General features: G+C 37.7%; 2 protein-coding genes across 4 annotated transcripts; one reads left to right on the plus strand and one right to left on the minus strand.

The window, feature by feature from the left end:
- Positions 1–6264: 6264 nt before the first annotated feature.
- On the plus strand, positions 6265–15940 carry LOC133521945 (mitochondrial glycine transporter-like). Of its 3 annotated transcripts, none has more exons than XM_061857078.1 (6): positions 6265–6605; positions 10827–10960; positions 12258–12524; positions 13299–13474; positions 14633–14802; positions 15114–15940. In XM_061857078.1, exons 1-6 carry the CDS (start codon positions 6522–6524, stop codon positions 15231–15233), a joined length of 951 nt encoding a protein of 316 aa, XP_061713062.1. In that variant the 5' UTR covers positions 6265–6521; the 3' UTR covers positions 15234–15940. The 3 variants fall into 3 exon arrangements, with proteins under 3 accessions (XP_061713062.1, XP_061713064.1, XP_061713063.1); XM_061857080.1 differs by lacking the exon at positions 6265–6605 and adding an exon at positions 6909–7003; XM_061857079.1 differs by lacking the exon at positions 6265–6605 and adding an exon at positions 9689–10278.
- A 1237-nt stretch (positions 15941–17177) lies between these two features.
- LOC133521946 (soluble calcium-activated nucleotidase 1) lies at positions 17178–22290 on the minus strand. The gene is made up of 4 exons (XM_061857081.1): positions 21446–22290; positions 19998–20207; positions 18931–19164; positions 17178–17434 (listed from the first exon to the last, which is right to left on the minus strand). The coding sequence occupies exons 1-4, from the start codon at positions 21977–21979 to the stop codon at positions 17231–17233; spliced, it is 1182 nt and encodes a 393-aa protein (XP_061713065.1). The 5' UTR covers positions 21980–22290; the 3' UTR covers positions 17178–17230.
- Positions 22291–23725: the final 1435 nt, after the last annotated feature.

Here is a 23725-nt window from a genome sequence, read left to right on the forward strand (position 1 = left end):
ATTTTATATGTTCCCATAAAAATATAAAATATAGACTACATATGTAGATATCCTATATTAACTATCTTTCAACTCAAACCATAACAATATTGTATCGACAGATAAGTAAGCTCGGCCTCCCACTGCGATTTTATAAAAAAATATAAATAAATAAATAATAAATAAAATGTTTTATTGCAGGCATAAAAAAAACCCATACATGTCTTAAAAACTAACTATAAACTAGCTTAACTTTAACAAAATGAAAATAATGAAAATAATGAGTATTAAACAATTCAATATTATTATTTCCGGTTCTCGCTCTGATGGACAGATAGCCAATGCCTAAAAACATGACTATTTGGGTTCTCACTTATCGTCCTCACAATGTCGTTTTTCGAGCTTCTAATAGCTTCCCAAAAGGAGGCTACCCTGGCTCTGAGGATCACGAAGAAGTCAGGTACTCTGGCCGTCGCAAACATATCTGATGCACTACAGTATCTAGGCTTACGCATCAGGATACGATATGCATCATTATATTGTACCCTGATGCTACTGTACGCCCGCCTAGTGTACCTAGTCCATAACTGGCACGTATAAAAGCTTTGACAATATGCTTTAAACAGCGTGATTTTGACCTCGTCTGAGCAACGACCGAATTTACGCGCCAGCATATTGCAACGAACGGACAGAGCCCTTCTCTCTCTTTCGATATCTGCGTCATCGATTAAGGTCTCCGTCACAATATGACCAAGATATTTGACCGATGTTGCAGTCCGAACTGGTTGTCCATTCAAAAACACTCGTGGGACCCTGTCCGGACCCTTTCCACATCTAAAAACCAGCAGTTCAGATTTGTTCACGTTATATACCAATCCATGATTAGCTGCATATCGCTCACAAATCGCTAGTAGGTCACTGATACCATGGATCGAGGGGCTGAGAAGCACCATATCATCTGCATAGCTAAGGTTATTTAAGCAAACATTACCTATGTGACAGCCTATTCTGGTACTTCTCAGCTCCTCTATCAGGCCGTTGACATACATGTTGAACAGGTCCGGAGAGGTTACCCCTCCTTGGCGCACGCCACATTCTAATCTATAATCATTAGAAAGTACGTCTCCCCATCTTACATTATTTGTTTGGTTCTAATATGTGAAATATATTTTATATAGGTAAGTAATTTGACTGCTGTGAGATGAAGGGTTAAGAGGGACAGATAGGTTAAGGGCCATCCCACACTAGCGTCATCCAAGCGTTGGCGTCTAGTCAGCGCTATGGAAAATAGCGTCGCTTTGCAGTTGCGCCAACGTTGCGTCGACCAGCAGCCATAGAGTAGACTACACGGTGACGCTTGGGAGACGCTAGTGTGGGGTGGCCCTAACCCTCTGCTTTCATAATTTTTTAACGATAGGGACCTATCGTTAAAAAAATTCGAAGGAGGTAAATTGGCAATTAAAGTTTAAAACTAAACTGCAAAAAATTGCAAACTATCACACTGAAAGAAATGTTTGCATAACTGTAACAAACATTTTGGTTACTGTTTACACAAAAATTGGGACTTGCGAACTATGTGTTATATGTTACAAAACCGTGTTTGGCTATCAGTGTTCAGTGGCTGGGTATACACTACAAAATAAGTTTTGTAAATTTATGCAAAGTTTATTTTCTTATAACCGTAGTTTAGTTATTTAGCAAAGTTACAAAACCAGTTCGGCTATTTATTTTTTTCAGTGCAAACTTCTTAAGTTCTTGTATGGACATAGACTAAGGTTGATAGCACTTTTGATTTTTAATGTACAGTTGCACAAATATCCATTACAACTCCATATTTTTTGTGTTTACTGCCGCCAACGCCATCTATTGACAGTTAACTATACCAGCCCGCGTAGCCAACGTGCATATCGTTCACGCTCCGTGGCGATCGAAACGCAACTGTCACAGTCGGACTATTATGGAAGAGTGATAGAGAGAGATGACTACGCTACGCTACGGAGCGTTAACGATTGTAACGTTGGCTACGCGGGCAGTAGGGTTCACAAATAGATTTAAAATAATTATTACTCAAAGAACGCATAGATGTCGCTCAATTCGGCTGCAGGCGATTGTTTTGCTTAGATGTCCATCCAGTTATGAACGTGTCTGTACACACACAGGATATCAAACAGCTCCAACGGCCGTCGTAGCTATTATAAATCCATCCAGCATCAGATAGCTTGTACACATAGCAGTAGCCTATGCGGCACAAATTCATAGTATTGGTGGTACTAGACAGTACCCAAAAAAATAATAAAATGCATTAACCAAATGTGTGGTCGAGCATCCCGGTACCCCCACCCGACCAAAATATAAAACTAAGCGGCGCAAATTAATGTTATTTGTTTCACTATGCACCTAAGATGATCTATTTGTGCATCTTTTTATTTATCATGTGGTCAGGCCAGGGTATCAATATTAGCACCAGGGGTTAAACAACAACTTTGCCCACTTGAAAAACAAATAACTAATGTGTAACACGCATATTATGTGCCCCATTGACATATATCTAAGGACGGGCCTTACGGGCAATAAGAATGCGGCCAGTACAGCGGTTACACGCACACGAATTCGAACCAATCGTACAGTCTAATGCCACAACGCGATTGGTTGATGAGTTCGCATCACGCTCGCGGTTGGTCGCAACTAGTTGATAGACTGCACGATTGGCTCGAATTCGTGAGTGACACCATTGACTAGATCAATGGTGTCACTCACCATTCTTAGTGCACGTAAAGTCCGTCCTTGGATGTCCTTATGTCAATGATTTGCCCAAATACGCCCATTTGTGTTGCTGACACAAGGTAGTTGTACTAGCTATGCCACTTAATCGTTCGGGTGCTGTTAGCTCACAAACTGTTCGGAGTACTAAATAAAATGAAGTAAGGTTGTCACAAGCAGTCGACCTTCCTCAACGACAGTGGTGGCATTTATTGACAATATGGCTTAGAAATCCCATCTACATTTAATGAAATGATCGTATTATTAGTTTCCGACCAAGATAAGTTGACAGCGATTTTGGCAGCCCAGACAGTGCAAGTGTTATTTTGAACGTCAAACTTCTATGACATCATGACGTTTACTTAACACTAGCCCAGCCTGGCTATTGAAATCGCTGCCAACTTATCTTGGTTGGTTGGTTTATTTCGGGAGAATAGGTACTCTCTGATTCGCCAGTTTTTGCATATCTTGATATGATATGATTCTACTTAGCATTTATGGATATGCTAAGTAGAATGATATTGCTATTCTACCCTCCCTTTGTTCTCTCTTATATCAGCATCTCTGTGATCGGCACTGTTACAGAGTGGTACAATCAATGTATAAATTACTTACCTATGCGATAAAAGTACTTTCAAGTATCACAACAATGGTGTATACAACCATTATCTCCCATTTTTTTAAGTCTCTGACGGCCAAAGGTTAAGAGTTCAAGACACCTTATCGTTCAGTAGACATTATGGCAAGTTAATTGGTTCATGGTCTACTTATCATTTCAAAAAACTAAGTGCGCAAAAGATGCTGAAGTCCATATTTAGCACGCGATGAGCACGCTAATGTCATGAGCGATGATAACGGGACACTTTGTACGGAAATTATATTAAAGTATGTATAATTCACCCGTTTTCTGTCGTCGTCGTGATCTTGTGTATTTGTTTGTTTTTCGACAAGTAATTTAATTTTAACGAGAACATGTTTAATGTCGGTGCAGACTTATATCCTTAGTGTTATTAATTCTTTATTTCAGATAAAATTTATCCATATAATTGTTAGTATAGCGGTATAGCTTATTGCTACGTTAGTAACTTAATGTAGTGACATTATTTATTTATAATTAATTGAATCCAGAATTTTAGGAAGGTATAATCTAGCCTGTCAGCTATGACCATGAGTATGCTGTTGTGACTGCCCCGCACCCGGCACAACAGGGACGCTATTCTCTTACGCGTGATGGCATAGAAGTCATCAGTTCGTTCCGCGGCCAGCATCTCTGAAGGGCTGCAGTAACGAGGCAGTCCCAACAGCATAATGAAGGCGTCATTATATTGGTTTCGAAGGGCGGTCTTATGAATTTAAGTTAGCGCCTTTTCCTAAGCTTAACCGATACGTTATGTCATCATCATCATCTGAGGCATTACAGCCGCGGGTGGGCCTTAGGCTGGTCAAGCAAATCTCTCCACTCCAGTCCGATCTATTAGTAGTTTTCCTTCTCGAACTTGTCACTCCTAAGGTCCTGATATCCTGGTATACGCCGTCCAACCATCTGAGCTTGGGCCTGCCTTTATCTCTACGGCTCTTCGGCCGGTTTTCTACGTATTAATATGTTATGTATTGTGTAGAAAAAGGGAGAGCGCAATTTACCTTCACCTAACCATGTTGCTAAAGTGCTGTTCAGGATTTCCCAGATGATAGAATCAGGTGATGAAAAAAAGCACCACTTTATATTTAAAAATAAGAAACTCTGTCGTAAACCCCCCTTACAATCGCTGGCGAACCCCTGAGAGTTCGAGTACCACACTGAAATTCTTTGCTATACGGGTTATTACGTCTATCCCCTCGACAGACTTTTTCTGCTTAGAAGGATAGGGAAACGCAATCCTTTCTATGCGAATGTGTAGTGTCAGATATACATAAATACGTATATAGATAATAACCCAATATAATTTTAGCCGACTACAAAAGCAATGAAACTTGTTTTGGTTGAATATACCAAGCCTGTATTGTTTAAATAATAAAATGGTAATCATATTTATTGGTAATCTTCCTATAATGATTAATTATAATATGTCCCAGACGAGTCGAGACCAACAGCAGCGTAGAGACAAGGCCCTGACATTCCCACCGCTTACCAATCGCAAGTCATTCGACTTACCCCACCTACTGCAACTTGAACTTAAAGTTCGTAACAAACAAGTGGCATCTGAGTTCAGACTTTTGATAATTTTGTCGAGACATCGGCAAGTACTTGGAATTACAGCCAAGGAGAGACGTTCACTGTACCCCCAGCGATGGCTTTATCACCAAATGACCTCTCGATAACCCTGTTATTTCGAACAAGACCTCTTTGTATCAGATGATTGTGGAAAAATAATAGGAGGACCAATAGGAGTAGCTGGAAAATCTGGATGTTTACGAATAAGACCTTATATTATCGTTGACGTAGGTAAGCCGTTCCATTAGTGTTTATAATATAAGTATTCTATTTTTAGTGTAATTGCGTTGAACTTTTCTATTTCACCCGGATGGTTACCGCCATTTTATCTCCTGGGTACGTAGTCAACGTGCCAATCGTTTACGCTCCGTAACGAACGAAACGCAACTGTTTCTGTTGCACTAAGATGGAAGAGTGATAGAGAGAGTCGACTACGATACGCTACGGGACGTATACGATTGACACGTTAGCTAGGCACCCTGACCTGCCAAGAAGCAGTTAATATGTACTTAACTGGGCATTTTCAGAAGATTGTGTTGTAATTCCAGCAAAGATTACAAAAGTAAAGATAGGCCCACATAATACCGAGCGAACATAATGATCATCTATAATCATAAATGTAGGTATATAAGTCAATGAGGTCTAGGACATATTCAAATTCTAAGAAATGTTAGTTCTTTCTACTCAGATCAGAAGCTAATCTAGAAAATAAATATGTAGTGAACAAATTAATAGGAGGAGTTATACTAGGGCACAGAATAAATAATAGTACTACCATACAGAAAGGAAACTTCCTAGAAAACCGAAGTTTGACGGCGATTCAGGGCCGAATTATTTTGTTCCTTTCTAATGTATGGAACTATCCATCAAAGAGTAGTATAATTTCGGTTATTTAGGGTTGTCATGTAATTATTTTATCTGTGCTTGTGCACGTGCACGTAAAGGAACGTCACGTTTTGCCAACCCTAAAAAGGAGCAATGGTGCGCCGAACGGAGCCGAGAACGCTCGAACGCTCTAGTTTCCTCCCCTAGGGCAAAAAATAGTAGGCACTCATGATTTTGAGCTATAGCCTAAAACCTAACTAAAAGTTTTAGGAATCTGAAGAACACGTGAACCTACGTAAATTCTCAATGATTTCCGAAATACCTACGCGTAAGTAGTGTTTACTTATATTATTGTTCTATCACTCTCTAGGGATCTAAGACTGGTAAATTTTGGTTCAAAGATTGTAAAAACTATACGGTTGCAATTGGCTTGTTAAAACACCTTTACCAAAGCAAGTAAAATCGCCTTTGAAATGTCACTGTCAAAGTCACCTGTTGTGGTTATGTCATTCATTTCAATGTCAGCGGTTTTCAGGAAGTTTAGCGCAATTTGTGAAAAACGAGAATAAAGTCGCATTAAAATGTATTTTTACGAACACAAATATAGTTAACCGTCCGACAGTGATGTTTTTCCTTATGGGGTGTGCCTCCTGCACAAATATTTGTTTAAAAACTGACGCTATCATTCCGTTATCAACATGCGCAAATCATTACGTAGTTTGCATATAAATATTTTCCTCTAAGTATGCCTCAAGCGCTAGGCGCATTTCAGAACGGATGGGCGATTGACACAGCTGCGCCGGTTGACCTCAGCGATAAAGATAATGAAGTAAGTCGCCCCCCTGCGGACTTGTTTGTCAAAGCTATCGTTAAAGCGCCTTTGACCTTTTAATTATTATTCCCATCAACCAAGCACATCCACTCAGTCCAACCAGTATAAGTGTATACTTATAATCAACAAGAGCTAAACTTAATAAAGCATAGTTATGCTTTGTGCTTGAAGCCAAGTGCTTATCAGGTGATGACAATAACATTGTGCCTGGACGCTCCCGTCTTATCAAAGACCTCCTGCAAAAGTCGCTAAAATGTCGTCATGCGAGCCTACTAGTTAACGGGCATGGATGGTAAGTCATCAGAACCATTAGTGCTGCGGTCACGAGATTGTTTTCTTTGTGCTTTTTTAGAAGTTTTGGTGGATTTCTTTTAACAATGGAATACTTAACTCAGGTATAATAACTGTGGTAAAACTAAATATAAGCTTTGTGGATTATTAGGTTTCTTATGGGAATTTAAAAAGAACATAAGATTTTTTTTCAATGTGCATAACTTCAATCAATCAATCATACTTGCGATAGGAAAGTATCATTAGGATTAGTCTTATTTTATCATAAATAATTGGTACTTGCCTTAAAGTAATCAAAAGCTGTAACGGCATTAAAATGATGCTTATATTGAAATATTTTAAGGCTCCGTTTTTGTCGCCAAACTATTAATTTTAGTACCTATTTCCTTTTTATTTTAGCTACCAAAATTTCATTACTTTTATCATAAGTATTGTTTAGTATTTAACACATTCACTGCCAAGAACACATATGTGTGTTCATCTTGAACTGGAAACCACACTGAAAACCGCACCCGGCATTGAAAGTGTTAACCATTCAAAGATTGACTTAGTAGATGTTTGATTCTATCTTAGACAGAAATAGTCACATTTATACCTTCACATTTCTAATTTTAAGTATGGAAGCAGTTCTTGCATCACATAAATATTTTTTTCTAAGGGTACTGAATTTATTCCTAGGGTTGTAAAAAAAAAATTTGAAAACATGGTAACATTTTAAGCTTAGAATAAATTTAAAAGTGAAATATTATTGGGTGAGACTTAAAGTCACGGCCTCTGGATAAAAAAAATTCAACATTGACCTTCTATGAAATTATTACATTGACAATTGCAACTTATTTCGGTCTGACTCTATATGATGAAATTACTTTGAAAGGACAATCATTGACTTGTTTAAAGTAGCCATTATTATCTCTGTTTGCTCCTATTAGTTTTCCATATTGGGCATAATTTTTCAGTGGAAAAATGTGGAAAAAGATTTTATCTTCATAAACAAGATAACAGTGCTTAAAATATTACTAACAACTTTATCACATAAAGGGGTGTTAATAAATATATTTGATCATTACTTAAATCACATCATGTTATCTCACAAAGAAGAATTTTGGAATAATTATAATTTCACTTCAGTACAATTTCAAAATATGTATATTTCAATAATATAATGCAACTTGTACTAAGGTTATCCCCATTCATCATTCATGCTTTTATTTTGTCAACATGCTTATAAATTTATTTCTACATACGTTTACTTACCACTATACACTCGAAAACAAACCTTATAATATTAACATTGAGTCTATTATACAATGTGTACCTCTGATGGTACACTGATCCATTGAACCATGACTAGACGTCTCAAACGCATATCAGTTAGTCAATTAGACTGTATAAGATAATAACAGATGTCTCTTTTATTTATTTGTTAATTATGAACCCTCCTGACCTTTGATTTGGAGTAATCATGTGCTAGTGTAGTGAAAAATGGGAATCTAGCTACAGTCAAGCAAAAATGAATCTTATGTGTGATGAATAGAGTTTTTGTTTTGATTTATGTGCAAAATTTAATTTGTGTAAATTAATAATGAATTCAAGTTTTATCTAAAAGTTTCTTTAAGATTGTTAGTTTTTGCGCAGAAATTAACTGATTCCCTTTTATACTGTATAACTAAATTTAAATATGAATCCATTATGAGATGGCATAGGAAAACAGTTTATTTATTCCTCTAATTTTATTATTTTACCAAATAAGTGTCCAGATACTTATACTTACCTATACCACAAGAATTAATTTCTAGCATCTTCTTTATCAGTTTGTACCTAAACGCGTTTTGAATCTCTCACATCAATCTCATATAACTACTAACTGATTATTTAAACAAAAACATAAAATTACGCGTGGCAACACCAGATAACTGTAAATATTATGACATAGTAACACTGAGAGTTACTATGCTGAACTGTTTTGTTATGTTACGGGTGGGTGGTTATATGATTATAATTATGTCTGTATGTACGTCACTATTATACACTTTACTTTTTTTCTTATTCATATGTCGTTTAACTTCAAGCGGCTTTTGTATTCTTTTATACAATGACTTTAGGTACTGAAACTACTAAAAAAACTAATAATTTCGTTTTAAATATTTCTAAACTTTAGTCTCGATCATAAATCATAACCTTTCTTTAGATATACTTTCTTTGGTTAACGGCTCCACTATACGTGTACAAACACATTGTAGATAATACGATATATAAGTAAGCCTTCGTTCTCATGGTGTACTTAGAAAGAGAACAAAAAGTTTTTTTTTCTTGTAGGTATGTCATATCGTATGTATGTCTTAATATCTGACTGAAATAATTGCTATTTTTAAAATAAAAAAAACCGGACAAGTGTGAATCGGACTCGCTCACCGACGGTTCCGTACTTTTAGTATTTGTTGTTATAGCGGCAATAGAAATACATCATCTGTGAAAAATTCATCAGATACAGCCTGGTAATAGACGGACAGACGGACGGACAGCGGAGTCTTAGAAATAGGGTCCCGTTTTACCCTTTGGGTACGGATACTAAAATGGAGACAGTATATAATCACACAAGTCGTTAAGTTGAAAGTGTTAAAACAAACCATCTTATTTCCTATTCAAATAGTTGTGCAAACTCTTATATAACTAAATCATCAAACAGTTAATTTAAATATTTAAAAATACTTAGCTCTAAATACTCTTTAACGATTGGCTAAACCGCTATCACTTCAACTTTGTCCATGTACAGAGCATATCTTCGAAGAGGGTATCAGTGACTTGTACCCCCTAGTCAGAAGGCACAGATAGTGGTAATCAGTGGGGGTACGACCTACGCCTCAGCAGTCTGTAGATAAGAACTTCTATATAGGAGCTATCAACCCAAGACCGAACAGTACATTGCTACGCTTCGTACAGTGCGCACGATTCAACAAAAACTCTCTTCAACTCTGTTAAACTTTGTTCTATATTTTCGTTTCTCTTTTGTTTTCCTAAATGGCTAAATTCGTTGACAGTGATTTTCTTTCCCCCTATTAGTTTCGTTTGTGTTAGTTTTTAAAGACTTTTCAAAATTTGCTGTCGCCTGTGCTGCAGGTTTTCAACAATTCGCGTTGACGGTCGCATACATGCATTTCTTTTCGAGCGAATTGCTGCAAAAGATGACCATTACTCTAATGTTCCGTGTCAACCCGATCTACTACTCAGATTACTCGGATACGATCTAAGATTGTATGTAAAGTCGTTCTCCAGATCATTCTGCCATTGGCTTTACAATTTCGATAGTTACAAGTTTGGTGTGTATTCCAAAGATATTACCTGACAGCGTTTATAAGTCATCATGGATATTGTGGCAAATGTAAGTTATGAGTGAAGTCTCTTTTCAACCTTTATACCACCTATTCCCTCTCGGGAAACACTGACTTATTGGTTTTATGAAAATGAACCGAAAACCAATTTACTTACCATTTTTAAGCGTTCTTATCATTTCATTATAAACAAAACGTTTTATCTTAAAGCGACTCGAGGCCAAAGTGTATCATACTCGTACGTCGACTCTATTTAGTTCATCGATTTTCACGTAATTATTATACTAATTTCTTAAAGCTTAGAATGGCTGGATGACAACCAAAACTACTGTAACAAGAAGAACTCGTTAGGTGCATTAGGATAAGTTCGAAAGCGGGGTAATTTTGAAAATGGCAAATATCTATCAAACCAGAAGCACTTCAAACTTTAGCAACACTAGTATCTTATTTACTGTTGCTACAGAAGAAACTGCTTCTAGTTTATAAATATCTTTAGAAGTTCTCCCAATCCATCTTACCTTATAGTGCTATTGAGTTTTGTTTGTCAACTAACTTTAAATTTGTAATGTATGGAGTTTAATGGAGCTGTTCCTTGCAGTACCACCCGGTGTTCAAGGCGTTCCTGGCCGGTTCCTTCTCCGGGACCTTCAGTACTGTGCTGCTGCAGCCCCTGGACTTGGTGAAGACTCGGCTCCAGAACCCTGGGCAGCTGGTGGCGGCGGCTAACGTCAAGTGAGTTATTAAGTACCGACTGCACAAATTTGCAATTTTTTGAATTAAAAAAAAAGTGAAAAAAATCGCTGTCTTAGGCGAATGGCTAGCTAGAATCGAATTGGCGCCTGCGGGCTTCCAGTATAGGTAGTATCTATTGGAACTTACCCCGAATGACCTACTTCAAGTTTTCCCTGTCAACATTTAGGTATTTTAATATGACTGAATTTTGTTTGTTACAAATATGACATTTAATTTGAAAATCATGAATCACTTTATATACCTACCATTATTCCATTTTTTTTTTGGCTATACGGTTTTTACACTTTTTTCATATATATAAATAATGAAATGAGCAAATTTTAATTCTAACAGTCGATTAGAAATCGGGTACCTATGTTATTGAAGTTACCAATCATTTTAACTCTAGCTATGATATCTAGGAAAGCAGCAATTTTAGTAGACTGCCTTCCAATCAGCATTGATTGCATTTTACTATGAGAGCCAGAATGTTAAAACACAATTTCTTTATCTTCAACGTTTCATTCGGTCAAGTAAAAATATATTATTGTCACAAACATTGAACTGGCCACCGACTAGACCTATATTTATCAGCAAATAAGAATCCATTAAAACGACTTACATTAGATAATACCTTGTAGTAGTAAGTATATGTCATCAAATAATATAATCACGGGTCGGGTTATTACGAAGTTCTTGGCTATCACGCGATGACACGTGCCCGGGTTGTTTACTTTCTATTTGCTTAATGGACCATATAGCCAAAACGTTGACTGTTTTGTTTATAGCACGTGTCTTAATTTTCTCATAGAATCGGCTTGGAGATTCCCTTAGTTCTAATTTACTTACTCTGAAACTCTACATATTGCAATAGTTTTATGATTTCGGAAATATAGATACCTACTTGAAAATAAATATTTCATACTCGCGAAATGATAGGACTTTAAACAATGGCGGTGGAAGCATTCCCTTTTTAGATTTAAAAACATTTTTTAAAGGCAATATTTACAATTGTTGATCTAACGGTCGTATGATGTCAAAAGTCACTCATGTCATGAGAAATATACCTGAAAGTATTAGAATTACCGACTATTTATTCGCAAAATTGAGACCATCTTCGATCTTACGTCTACAAGATTTGAACGAAGCGTTAACCTTTCATATGTCTTCAAAAATCATTTCACACCGCTGTTCATAGCAGAAAAATCGTTCTCGAAAAATTACAAATGATGACTGAAAATCCTCGGTCAAGATCCTCAGGAAATAGGAGGTTAAAATTTATCAATTTTCCTTCTAGTGGCCGCATTCAACCTGGCATGATAACAATCTTCGCCAACATCGTCCGTCAAGAGCACATCATCGGGCTATGGCGCGGCATGGTGCCGTCCGTCGCTCGCTGCGTCCCCGGCGTCGGCCTTTACTTCTCCTCCCTGCACTGGCTGAAAGCCAAGATGGGCAAGACCAGGAACCAGGACCTGGGGGCTTTGGAGGCGGTCGCTTTGGGTGTTGTTGCGAGGAGTATGAGCGGCGTTGCGCTGATACCTATTACTGTGATCAAGACGAGGTGAGTTGCGCGCAATTTTGACACAAATGTATCAGAATTCTTTAAAAGTAGAATACAAAAAGTAGCAGAGGACAGTAAATTAGTAATTATGTAATCGGCAAATCCATGTGGTTCTATAAGTTATTGAAGTTTGTATGTTATGTACTACGCAACTATTTAATATTTAGTTGTACTCGTAGTCTTCTTCTTTGTCCTAGCCATTTGCCATTATTTGGGGTCGGCTCTCCTCGTTCTGCGGCGCCAGAGGACAGTCTGTCCTGGGTTGTCGAAATATTTGTTTGGGCAAGCTCTAAGTCCTTAATATTTAGTTGTGGTCATTTTTTGTTTAAGTATATTATCTTTATCACAAATCACAATCAATACAGACGTATGACGTAGTTTCAAAACTGGGGCGTGGTGCAATTGTTTTTCCTTGATTTCTCGATAACTTGTGGTCCGATACAATGACGTAAATAATTACATACGTAAATCGCTCATTCCACTTTTGATTTACATAAACTACCGCGCAGAAGTACTAATGCGGTCGAATCGCAGTTGCATGTAATTTCATTTACATTGAATGATTGTAAATTTACATTTAATCGAATTGCTTTAATTTGGTACCTATTGATGAAATCTTTGTAAAATAATCTGATTACCATAGAAATCGTCAAGTTCCTCGGTTTGATAAATTAAAAACGGCGTAATTTATAATTTATCACAATAAATAAATATATTCACTATTTAAAATTTTATACTGTCTTTCGTATATAACAATTTTTTTGTACTTTTTAGATACGAATCTGGTGTCTACAAGTACACCAGCCTAACCGGGGCCCTGAAGGCAGTATACAAGGCCGAAGGACTGCGAGGCCTGTCCTGCGGCCTCGGGCCCACGCTAGCTAGGGATGCTCCATTCTCGGGGCTCTACCTCATGTTCTACACGCAGACTAAGCAGGCTGTGCCTAAAGGTAACTGTCTACAAGTACACAAGTCTAACCGAAGGCAGTATTCAAGGCCGAAGGGCGGCGAGGCCTGTCCTGCGGCATCGGGCCTACGCGGACAAGGGATGCCCCATTGTCGGTGCTCTACCTCTGTTCTACACGCAAGTAAAACTAAGGAAGGCCCTGAAAACAGTGAAGAAGACCGAATGCTCTATTCTTAAATATTCACTTGCTTTTGGTAACTCTAGTTAATAGAGCAAGAAGTTATCTAGGCAATAGAGTTCACTAAAATTAGACTCGTTAGTGACGTGACGGCTTACTGCAAACGGCCTTAATTCAAAGGTTATTTAAAAAAAAAAACACGTACGTCAGTAGTAAAATACTCTCCTCTACGATGCTTAAGAGATTAATGCAATAATTTATATTTAGTGATTAAAATTGTCGTGCGTGTTATGATAAAATCAAAGCACAACATTATCGTATTTTTGAGTAAATATTTTTTGCACCAATTTATCATTCATACAATGCAAAAAGATTATGATTAGATAAAAAAATGTTTTCCACGTTTAATTTAATAAAATACCTACTAGAAACGTCTTCGACAATAAGATAGTGAAATTAAACAAGATAACGTCATCATTCCATTACATTGTAAAGTATAAGTTGGCAGTATCGATAAATACGTAACCATCTGTGTTTAATATTTGCTAGATATTAATCATCATTGCTACAATAACAGCTTAACTTCCATTAAAAATGAACCATAGTATCTTTGCTATAGGGGTCCCATTTGAATTGCATGCGACTATGCTTTATTTTAAATTTTTTGTTGAATAAAATTTCGAACAAATAAGCGATTATTATTACAGCTTTTTCTATATTTAATTAAGTACACTATTCACATGAGCGGTACTACTTACAGCATTTTATTTAAAAAAATGTATGGTCATTCTAATTTTATCTTTATAACACACTTATCATCTTTTATTATTCTTTTTGTGATGCTGCTATCTTCAGTTTTAATCGTATCGAAACTCCATTCAAATTTGCTTCTCATAGCTTCAATATAGGGTACAAGACTACTTTCAATTTTTCAACAAGTTCCCTCGACTCTCAATTTTACCTTCACTCAAATTCAAACCTTGTCATTTCACTCTAAGACTCAATTTTAACCTTTCCTTACAGAATGGATGCAATCACCAACCGCGGCCAGCGCCATACATTTCACGTGCGGCGTCATAGCGGGCATAGCGGCGTCGCTTGTAACCAATCCTGCCGATGTTTTGAAAACGAAGATGCAATTGTACCCTGAGAAGTTCCCTAACGCGTTCACCGCTGCCCTATACGTGCATCAGGTAAATACACCTTTTGATTTTAATGTTAAGTTTGGAGCGGCAAAATGGAAGTGCGAAACGTATATAAGTAAGTATACATGGTAAATATATCTTACGGCCTTAGAGTTAAAGTTGAAATTAGGGTCACTATTTACCCTTACGGAAAGGTAAACCAGACAAGTTGCCTGACGCGTTGAGCGCGTAAAACAGAACCCTATTTTGTTTTGACATAAAGTTCACGTTTGCATGTTTTGTCAAATAAGTGTATATTTCAACTGCCGTGAAGTCTCTCTCTCTCTTTCTAATTAATAACATAATGCTTTCTCTTTCAGACATACGGGATCAAAGGCTACTTCAAAGGTGCAGTGCCCAGAATGCTCCGTCGTACCCTCACCGCTGCCATGGCCTGGACAGTGTTTGAAGAGATTACTAGATCTATAGGTCTCAAATGATATCCTAATAAATGGTCCTAAGAGTTGAATCTATAGGGACCTTAATCTTTTGAATGCCACGCGCTTGCAAAATGAACCTTATGGTGAAGAGCTTAGGTTGATTTTTGAATGTAGGAGCTGATTTGATATAAAATTATAATAGGAATTAAACCTATTTTCGGTACTCCTATATGAAACATGTTGAGATAATATGTAGTGGTCACAAATATATTATTGTTAAAAATTCTAGTTGTATTACTCGACGAATAATATATCCAAAATAGTTTCAATAATAGATTTTATACACTGAGTATTTTATAGGCGTTCAGAGGGTTAAGCGCACACATTGGCAGAAATTGCTGCTCGAATGTATAATGTGATTTTTGGGTGATATGTTCCTGTTATTCCTATATTTAGATCTATAGACTATATATGTATATACGTGTTTCTTTCTTGTTATGTTTTAGGAGAATCAGTTCATGTATATAGTGTTATAACCAGTTATAGAAACTTGCTGTATCTGTTTGATTTGTTATGATAGAAAGTGATAGCGTGCTAGAAGCATTGAATCTAATGATTACTTGTTCAACTGGGTATTAGTCTTTGATTTTAATGTTTTCCATCAGGAGATGAGTGTTGTAGTTTAACTACGGAAATGTATAACCTATATTTTATTAATCGTTTTGAAATATATTTTTGATGATTAAATAAAGCTTTGGGCACTAGAACTTTGTTTTTTTTTTAGTTTATTCCCTCTGTACAAGGGGTAATGGGGTTGGCCGGTCGAAGCTTTTTACAGATGGCTCTAGTCTATGGTTTCCCAGTCTATCCCACCAATAGGAAGATTTTTTATTTATTATATATTCCGGATTAAACCAAATCCCAAAGAACAAAACTAGAAACAGGAGAAACCTATGCTGGCGCTTATAATTCAATACGAGTACACATATGGTTTATATACATGGTTACGGATACTTGAACTCTATTCTCTTTAGGACTACTATGGCCTCGTCAGTAGGTATTTACATCATACTTAATGGGAATGTTGGTATTGTAAATGGTTGAATTAGCTGTTTTTGTTGTCATTGTGTCCCGTCAGCCGGGTTATTCGCGGACCGTCTAGAACGCAAAATGACCTACATCGGTTATAGTCTACCGCTCTAACGGACTAGAACGCAAAATGCCCACATAATTTTTTCCGTTTTATCTTAACTTTATAGCGATGTCGACGGAGCCCGGCTTCCGCGGGGCTCCTATTCTGTACTGTTTGGCCTTCGGCCATTTGAAGATACCTAACGAACCTAACCTACCTATATAAAACGTTGTGGTCATTTTGCGTTCTAAACCGTATGCGATGTAGACTAATAGCGATATAGACAAAATATTACAGTAGTCATTTTGCGTTCTAGACCATCCGCGAATGACCGCGTCAGCCAGACGACAACAGAAGCATAATTTGTCTTTCTAATGTATGGCACTATCCCTTTCGGCTATTTAGGGTTGTCAAAATTCAAGTCATTATTTTATCTGTGGTTGTGCACGCTAACGGACGTCAAGTTAGGCCAACCCTAAAAATTGCTCGGAGAAATGCTGGAGAACGGAGCCGAGAATGCCCGAACGCTCTAGTGTCTCCCCACTGCCCTAGCTAGCAATCCTTTCAACTAAGTATACGGTCTAATAGTCTACCGATAAAAAAAACTAGTGATAGTGGTCCTAGTTTGCAATTTTGTAGGTACAAAATTAGTTGTTTAAGAAAACAACTTCTAACAAAACTAAACATGTTATACGTATTTACAAATAACTATTACTTACTCCGTTTTACTTTATTCATATAAACTCCAGCCCGCATAGCCAACATGCCAATCGTTAACGCGTCTTAGCGTAGCGTAGTCATTATGATTAGACAGTCTACTTTTAAACTATCATTCCACCAGTTGAATCGATTAAGAAATTAAAAAAAAGGTCTAACAAAACTAAACATTTATTATACATATATACAAATACTTATTACTTTAACTTTATATAAACTCCAGGCCCTCATACTTCAAGTTTTCTACTAGCGTGTCGTGCAGCAGCACCGTACCGTCCGTCCTGAAGGCTGATATGTATGTCGCGGTCTTGCCCTCGAATTCTGTACTCTTTAAGGCCACTATGGCGTCGTCGTTTGAGCCAGGGATGAATTTGAATGAGGAGAAACCGAGTTTCGGCTGGTGTTTTGTTATCTGGGAACAAACAAAATTATACGTTAGTGACTCAAGCAGTTATTGGTAATAGTTATTTGTTTTCCAAAGGGGCAAAGCTGTTGTTTAACTGACTGGGTTATTGCAAACACGTCCGGATACCTGCCATAACAATGTGTTCAATAGTTATCGAGGCAGGCGGTGACTCGCCGCCCACTAGATGGGCCGCTGAAACTGCCGTCGTGAAGACGACCAGGAGCAACACCGGTGTGAGCGGCTCAGGGATGTCGAGTCAAGAGGTGTACGCCGCTATCTACCCAGTGGCTGATAACAGCCACTATGCCAATTCGCGCCTTATGCATGTTTCACTTCCACCCCTGGAGCTATTATGCACTTTATTTTTCTTTCATCTTATAATATGGGTATAAAAGTAAAATGAAAAAAGTTACTACAAAATACATATTATAAAAACCTAACCTAGGGTGCCGCCAGCAGCGGGGCAGGGCCCAAGCTGCCGGTGGTCAGGGCCACAGAGAGAGGAACCGCCGGACTATCCGCGCCGTGTCTAAGATCACCGCCTTCTGAATCTGAACCTTGATCCAGCCACCTAGCGAGAATCTCTCTAGGTGTTGGTCGAGACTCTTCGCTATGAGACCGTTCGCTGACACGACTATCAGAACAATGATCGTTGAGTCAACATCCCCCATGGCGGTTATCTCGTGAGCCAAGTCTAGGTACTTGCTAGACTTGTCCTTCTCGAGATTCTCATCATGGGGGATGGTCGACGAGCACGGACCGATGCTGCGATCAGTCTATCAGCATGATGTCGGGCTTATTGGCTGCAATCATGTAACCGGGCCATTGGATTTTACGTTTTCACTGATTTCTCCATACTAATATGTGAAAAATCTCCACAGCCTCCACCCTGTCGAATGCAGCATGCAGTAATAAGATAGTTTCAGCCCATAAGCTCATCCATGGTCTCTTCATAAGAAGTGCGGCTACACAGGCGCAGCAGCATTCCAGTCGCGCTACACCACCACGCTGCTCTCTTGGATTATGTAACCGAAACATTAGTTACGTTTTGTCTAATTTCTCTATAATAATAAGCAACTAACCTCCACAGCTTCAACCCTGTCGAAAGCATCATCTGCAGTAATAAGATAGTTGCAGCCCATGAGCTCGTCTCCGGTCTCGCTATAAGAAGCGTGGCTACACCGCCGCAGGTGGAACTTCCACTCGTGGGTCGCGGCCGACCACGCTCCGCTCTCGTGGATCGTGTAACCGGGCCATTGGATTTTACGTTTTCACTGATTTCTCCATACTAATATGCACCAAACTTCCACCCTGTCGAACGCAGCATGTAGTAATAAGATAGTTGCAACCCATAAGCTCATCCATGGTCTCGTTATAAGTAGTGTGGCTACACCGGCGCGGCAACATTCCAGTCGCGCTACACCACCACGCGGCTCTCTCTTGGATTATGTAACCAGGCCATTGGTTACGTTTTGTCTGATTTCTCTATAGTAATGACTAACCTCCACAGCCTCAACCCTGTCGAAAGCAGCATCCGCAGTAATAAGATAGTTGCAGCCCATGAGCTCGTCCCTGGTCTCGTTGTAAGAAGCGTGGCTACACCGCCGCGGCAGGAACTTCCACTCGTGGGTCGCGGCCGACCACGCTCCGCTCTCGTGGATCATGTAGCCGGGCCATTGGATTTTGATCGCGCCTCGGATGGCTTTGTATTGGTTTATCCAGGATAAATGTTGGACCTGGAAATTTGATTACAGTTAGTGGTTATGTATTAATAGTAGTTTATATGACAGCTACATGCGAGTGTGGGTTTACGAAATGAGATGAAAGAAAGTTTCATAAAAACATTGCAAGAGCGTTTTAATGCCTAATTATGTGCAGTTACATACATCATACACTACTTTATTTACACACATTTTATTAGCCCTGTATGGTGTGTACAGCAAGGATATGTATGGAGATTAAATTAAAATAATTGTAATTACTAATAAATTAAAATGAGACTATTTTTTAGTATTTTTACCTGAAATAAACAATAACATTGAGAGCGCAAGCAGAAGAAAATATATTTATGACTAATTAACTGATACCCATAGCTTTAATAAGTCAGATAAACTGGATTATTTTATGCTTATATTGTACCTACAGTCTATTATGATTTAATCATGTCTAAACTGTTGGTTTGATGACTAGAGCTGCTGTTAATGGGTACTAAACTTCCTTATTAGAATTTTGCTAAGGTCTATAAAATCATAACTCCCTCTTATTCATCACATTTAACCTTTTGATCGCGAAAGACGTCAACTGCCCAATTTCAATTTCAAATTGTGCATTTCCAAAAAGCCCACGATAACGCGCCGCGTATGTCGTGGCGTTCAAAGGGTTAAGCACCGTCTCCACCGACTGAGCTGCTTCGCGCGGCAATTTCCACGCGAGGCGGCTCATTCTGCGTGGACCCGCCTATTAAAGTAAAAGGAATTCCAAAAGTCAGGATATTGCTAATTTTGTGAATGGATAACTCAAAAGAAAGCCTTTAGTAGTATTTGTTATTAAATTAATTAAGAAAAATTACCTCTCCATGAATGTTGATGACCTTCACCCACATAGGGTCATAGCTCTGGAAATCACCAGCAGCCGTAGTCCATTCCTTCCCCATGGAGCCAACGTAAAGTATCTCATCCTTCACCGTCGCCCACTCCGTTTTGAAGCCCTTCTCCACGTGACCATTACCATCCATCAGTATCAACCATGGTATCATCTTGTTATTCACTATTTCAAATACCTGAAAGCATTATTTTTTTGTGTAAAGTACATTTTAGCAGAGGGGTTAACCTTAAATTATTCAACATTTTTTTATTAAACACATTCACAGTCCATTGTCCTATGTATAGGTAACGGCGAACTATCTTCACGAGTCTGTGCACCATATATGGGTCACTATATAAGACCAGCTACGCACTCGGATTAGTATAATAATTATATTTTGCATTTGATAGTGATAATAATAAATACAAATCTGATTTAATAATATCTTTAGTTCGATAGATCATTCAGAAATATATTGCGTTAATCAGACTGTGTAACTGATTGTTTCTAAGTTGGTGGCGGGGCAAAACCAAAATTTTATGTGGGCATGGTTTAACTGGGGCCCTCTGGTGGCGCAAGAAATAAAGAACATTTTTACGTTCTGTCCGAGATATGTAAAAAATGAAAAAAGTTGTCTGTGTTCGATGATAATAATTGATATAAACTATCCTATGTCCTTCCTTGAGCTTTAATCTATCTTCATACCAGATTTAATTTCTAAATCATTTCAGCAATTTAAGCATAACAAGGTATCATACAGACAGTTACTAGGAATCTTCACTATGTTTCCTGGACTCTTCAAATAGAGGTGAATTAGAGAAAAAAAGGGCTCTATGGTAAAAATACTTCATATTTATCAATAGACAGTGTATGCTAACATATTCATAAGAAGTTTTTATTCAACAAATAATGATAATAATTTCTGCTCTTGTGTAATTGACCCTTTGATTGATGTCTTTTAATGATGATAAAGTTTTTTTTTGTTCTTATCTCAGGTTCAATGTCAATTTGAGAAGTTATGAACAAAGAAATGATAACTTAAACTTAGCAGTATTTTAACATGACTGTATTCATGCATAAATTTAATAATAATTTGGTTTACAAGCTTTTATTTAACTTGCCTGGTTAGTATGTATGTTAGTTAGTGTGGGTCAAATCTTGAAAGCTAAATTTGACTTACATATGTAAATTAGATTACAATGCAATATTATGATGGAGACAGGTGGTGGCCATGAGAACTCTGTGATAAAACAACTTAAACTAATTGTGTTTGGGGTTGTTAGACTTGTCTCTATGAGTATTAGTTGCCTGTGGAAAGAAAAGTACAGTCACCAATAAAAGCTTGTACCAAAAACTAAATTTTTGTCAAAACTTATTTGATTTATCATTTATTAAATACAGATTGTTTTCTAGTTGAAGCAAAGTATAACTCACCATGCCTGATCTGTCATCGAATGTAAGAAGCCTTCCGTCATACACAATCAGCTCCGACAGCTCCATTCCTCTACCCTTGTGAGAGTATGTAGAGGATAGAAGTGTTGCTGGCTGACTGTCCCATGCAACTGTCACATGTTTCTTCACCGCATCATAATGCAGCAATCCTTTCTTGAAATAACTATGGAATGTATATGGATGTGTACTGCTCTTCGAATTAGTATCCATATCCGCCACTATACCAATTCTAAACGTCACCACATCCCCTGACACTATGGGTTTCGTCAATGGATAAGTAGCATTGTATGGCCTTGTGATACTACTCCATTTCTGTACAATATGTGGCTGGCTGCTCGTCCAGTTACAGTAAAATAATATTAAAAGAAATGCGGCAAACATTCCGACTAAAAATATCAAGCGGGGCTGCAATGTCACAGCGTTACCGACCCTGTAAGTAGCGGGAGTACGGAGTGCTTTGCGCCAGTCCCGAAGTGAACTATTCATTTTTCGTTCTTCCAAGTCGTAGTTATACATAACTTACATAAATATTATCGCATCATTTGCTGATCAACACTAACTGACTAGCGGTATTATAACTAAATATGGTAAACTATTTAGCGATATTGTAACGTGTGAGCTTTACACTTATTATTGAAACATTGGCACTCAATTCTTCGAAGTAATGGCCCCGGTTTTTAATTTGACTAAGTATGCAGCACTGAATGATGATTGAAGAGAATTGTGGCGAATAATATGGTACATTTTCGAAAATATTTTATTTTAACCCCATGAAATCATCAAATCATAAGTAAATTTTGTCACCTATCAAAAACACTATTACTACACCAATTTGACGTTCCAATTTTCGTGAGTAAATAATAACAGAATAAATTATTTAGTATTTTTTTCTGATAAGAAAACTACATTTAACATAATACTTAATAATAGAAACTGTTTAAAATTTACATTTAGTAATATGACAATTGCTTTGGATGGCTTTACTAAAATAACATTTTTACCGTGCGTTTGGAAATCATTAAGCTATATCTGCATTCTGTGAGCATGCGTGAACCAAACCGTAAAAACCCTAAGAATATCTCCAGCTGATGTGCCAATGTCAAACTGACGTTTGGTTGAAAACTGTTCGGCAAACATTTTTAAAAGCTACTTGTAAGCAAAATTAAATGTTTAGTCCAATACTTCTAAAGTAAAATCCAAAATCTTACCACTATTGGGCCAATTACATCAACACATTGAGGTACAATAAGTATAGAGATGAAATGGTAGAGCCAGTAGATGACCGAAGGAGATGCTCTTATGGAACTTTCAGTAGGAGTAGCAGAGAAAGCGCTATGATTGTTTATCCTTGTCACAGTCTTTTTCAGTGTCAGTATTTTTTATTCCCCACCGTAAATTTTAATTATGGAAGGTATAGGCAAGGAATAGAATCTTCATAGGCAGAATGATTGCAAAAGTGTCCAGCTGTCAGCTTTAAATAATAGTTCCAAATCTCTCCAGAGTAGCGCTAGAGTAGCTAAGAACCTAGGCGTTATTGACGGCGTGAAGTTCGCTATGATTAGATTTTTTCTCAAGTATTCTAGGTATTGTTATTCTATTGTAGCGCCACCTTCCCTACCAACTCTACCTTCCATAATTTTAGTATGGTTTGTGATAGGCAACAAATAACCCGACCAAATTACGTAGGTTGTTTTTGGTATGTTATCAGGAATGTTAAAACGTGTTTTTAATTTCAAGGGCGCACGCGTATGGCAGGATCATCTATTAGTTGATCCTGCCATCTATGCATCCTCACTTCCTGATATCGGATCAGAAATCACCGGAAATCAGTCTCGATGTTGGGCCTGATAATGGATTTCCGTTTCACGGAATATCAGCCCATCGTCAACAATATTAGAAATGTAAAAAAATGGTTCATATGCAAAAATATCAAAGTATTTTTTACATGTCAGATATTGAAAAAGATGTGCTGATGTTTAGTGAAACGGAAAATTACTCTTACTCGGGCCCGACATGATAGCGTGTGTGGATGTAAAATTGATCCTTATGATTTTTCTTAATATAATGTCCAGATGTCCTTTAAGAGAGGTATGGGCATTGTGAATGTCATCTCGCTTTGTGTGGTAGGGCACAGCCAGTGCCTGTCATTCCAGATCTAGAGCAGAGCCCAACTGGGGAAGTACCTCCACCTTACAGAAAACAGCAGCCAAATAACACTAGACCCTACTCATAGTGTTGTGTTCCTGCCGGTGAGTAAGGTTG

The sequence above is a fragment of the Cydia pomonella genome, chromosome 10, assembly GCF_033807575.1.
Source record: "Cydia pomonella isolate Wapato2018A chromosome 10, ilCydPomo1, whole genome shotgun sequence".
Taxonomy (NCBI): Eukaryota; Metazoa; Arthropoda; class Insecta; order Lepidoptera; family Tortricidae; genus Cydia; species Cydia pomonella.

Excerpts from the sequence above, each read along its gene's own strand:
- LOC133521946 (XM_061857081.1), bottom strand. The coding sequence starts at position 21,979 with ATGTATAACTACGACTTGGAAGAACGAAAAATGAATAGTTCACTTCGG. Across the intron at positions 20,208-21,445 it reads TCGATGACAGATCAGGCATG|GTATTTGAAATAGTGAATAA; the intron begins GTGAGTTATACT and ends TAATGCTTTCAG. Across the intron at positions 17,435-18,930 it reads ACAGGGTTGAGGCTGTGGAG|ATAACAAAACACCAGCCGAA; the intron begins GTTAGTCATTAC and ends GTTTGTTCCCAG.
- LOC133521945 (XM_061857078.1), top strand. The coding sequence starts at position 6,522 with ATGCCTCAAGCGCTAGGCGCATTTCAGAACGGATGGGCGATTGACACA. Across the intron at positions 6,606-10,826 it reads TCAGCGATAAAGATAATGAA|TACCACCCGGTGTTCAAGGC; the intron begins GTAAGTCGCCCC and ends TGTTCCTTGCAG. Across the intron at positions 10,961-12,257 it reads GTGGCGGCGGCTAACGTCAA|TGGCCGCATTCAACCTGGCA; the intron begins GTGAGTTATTAA and ends TTTTCCTTCTAG.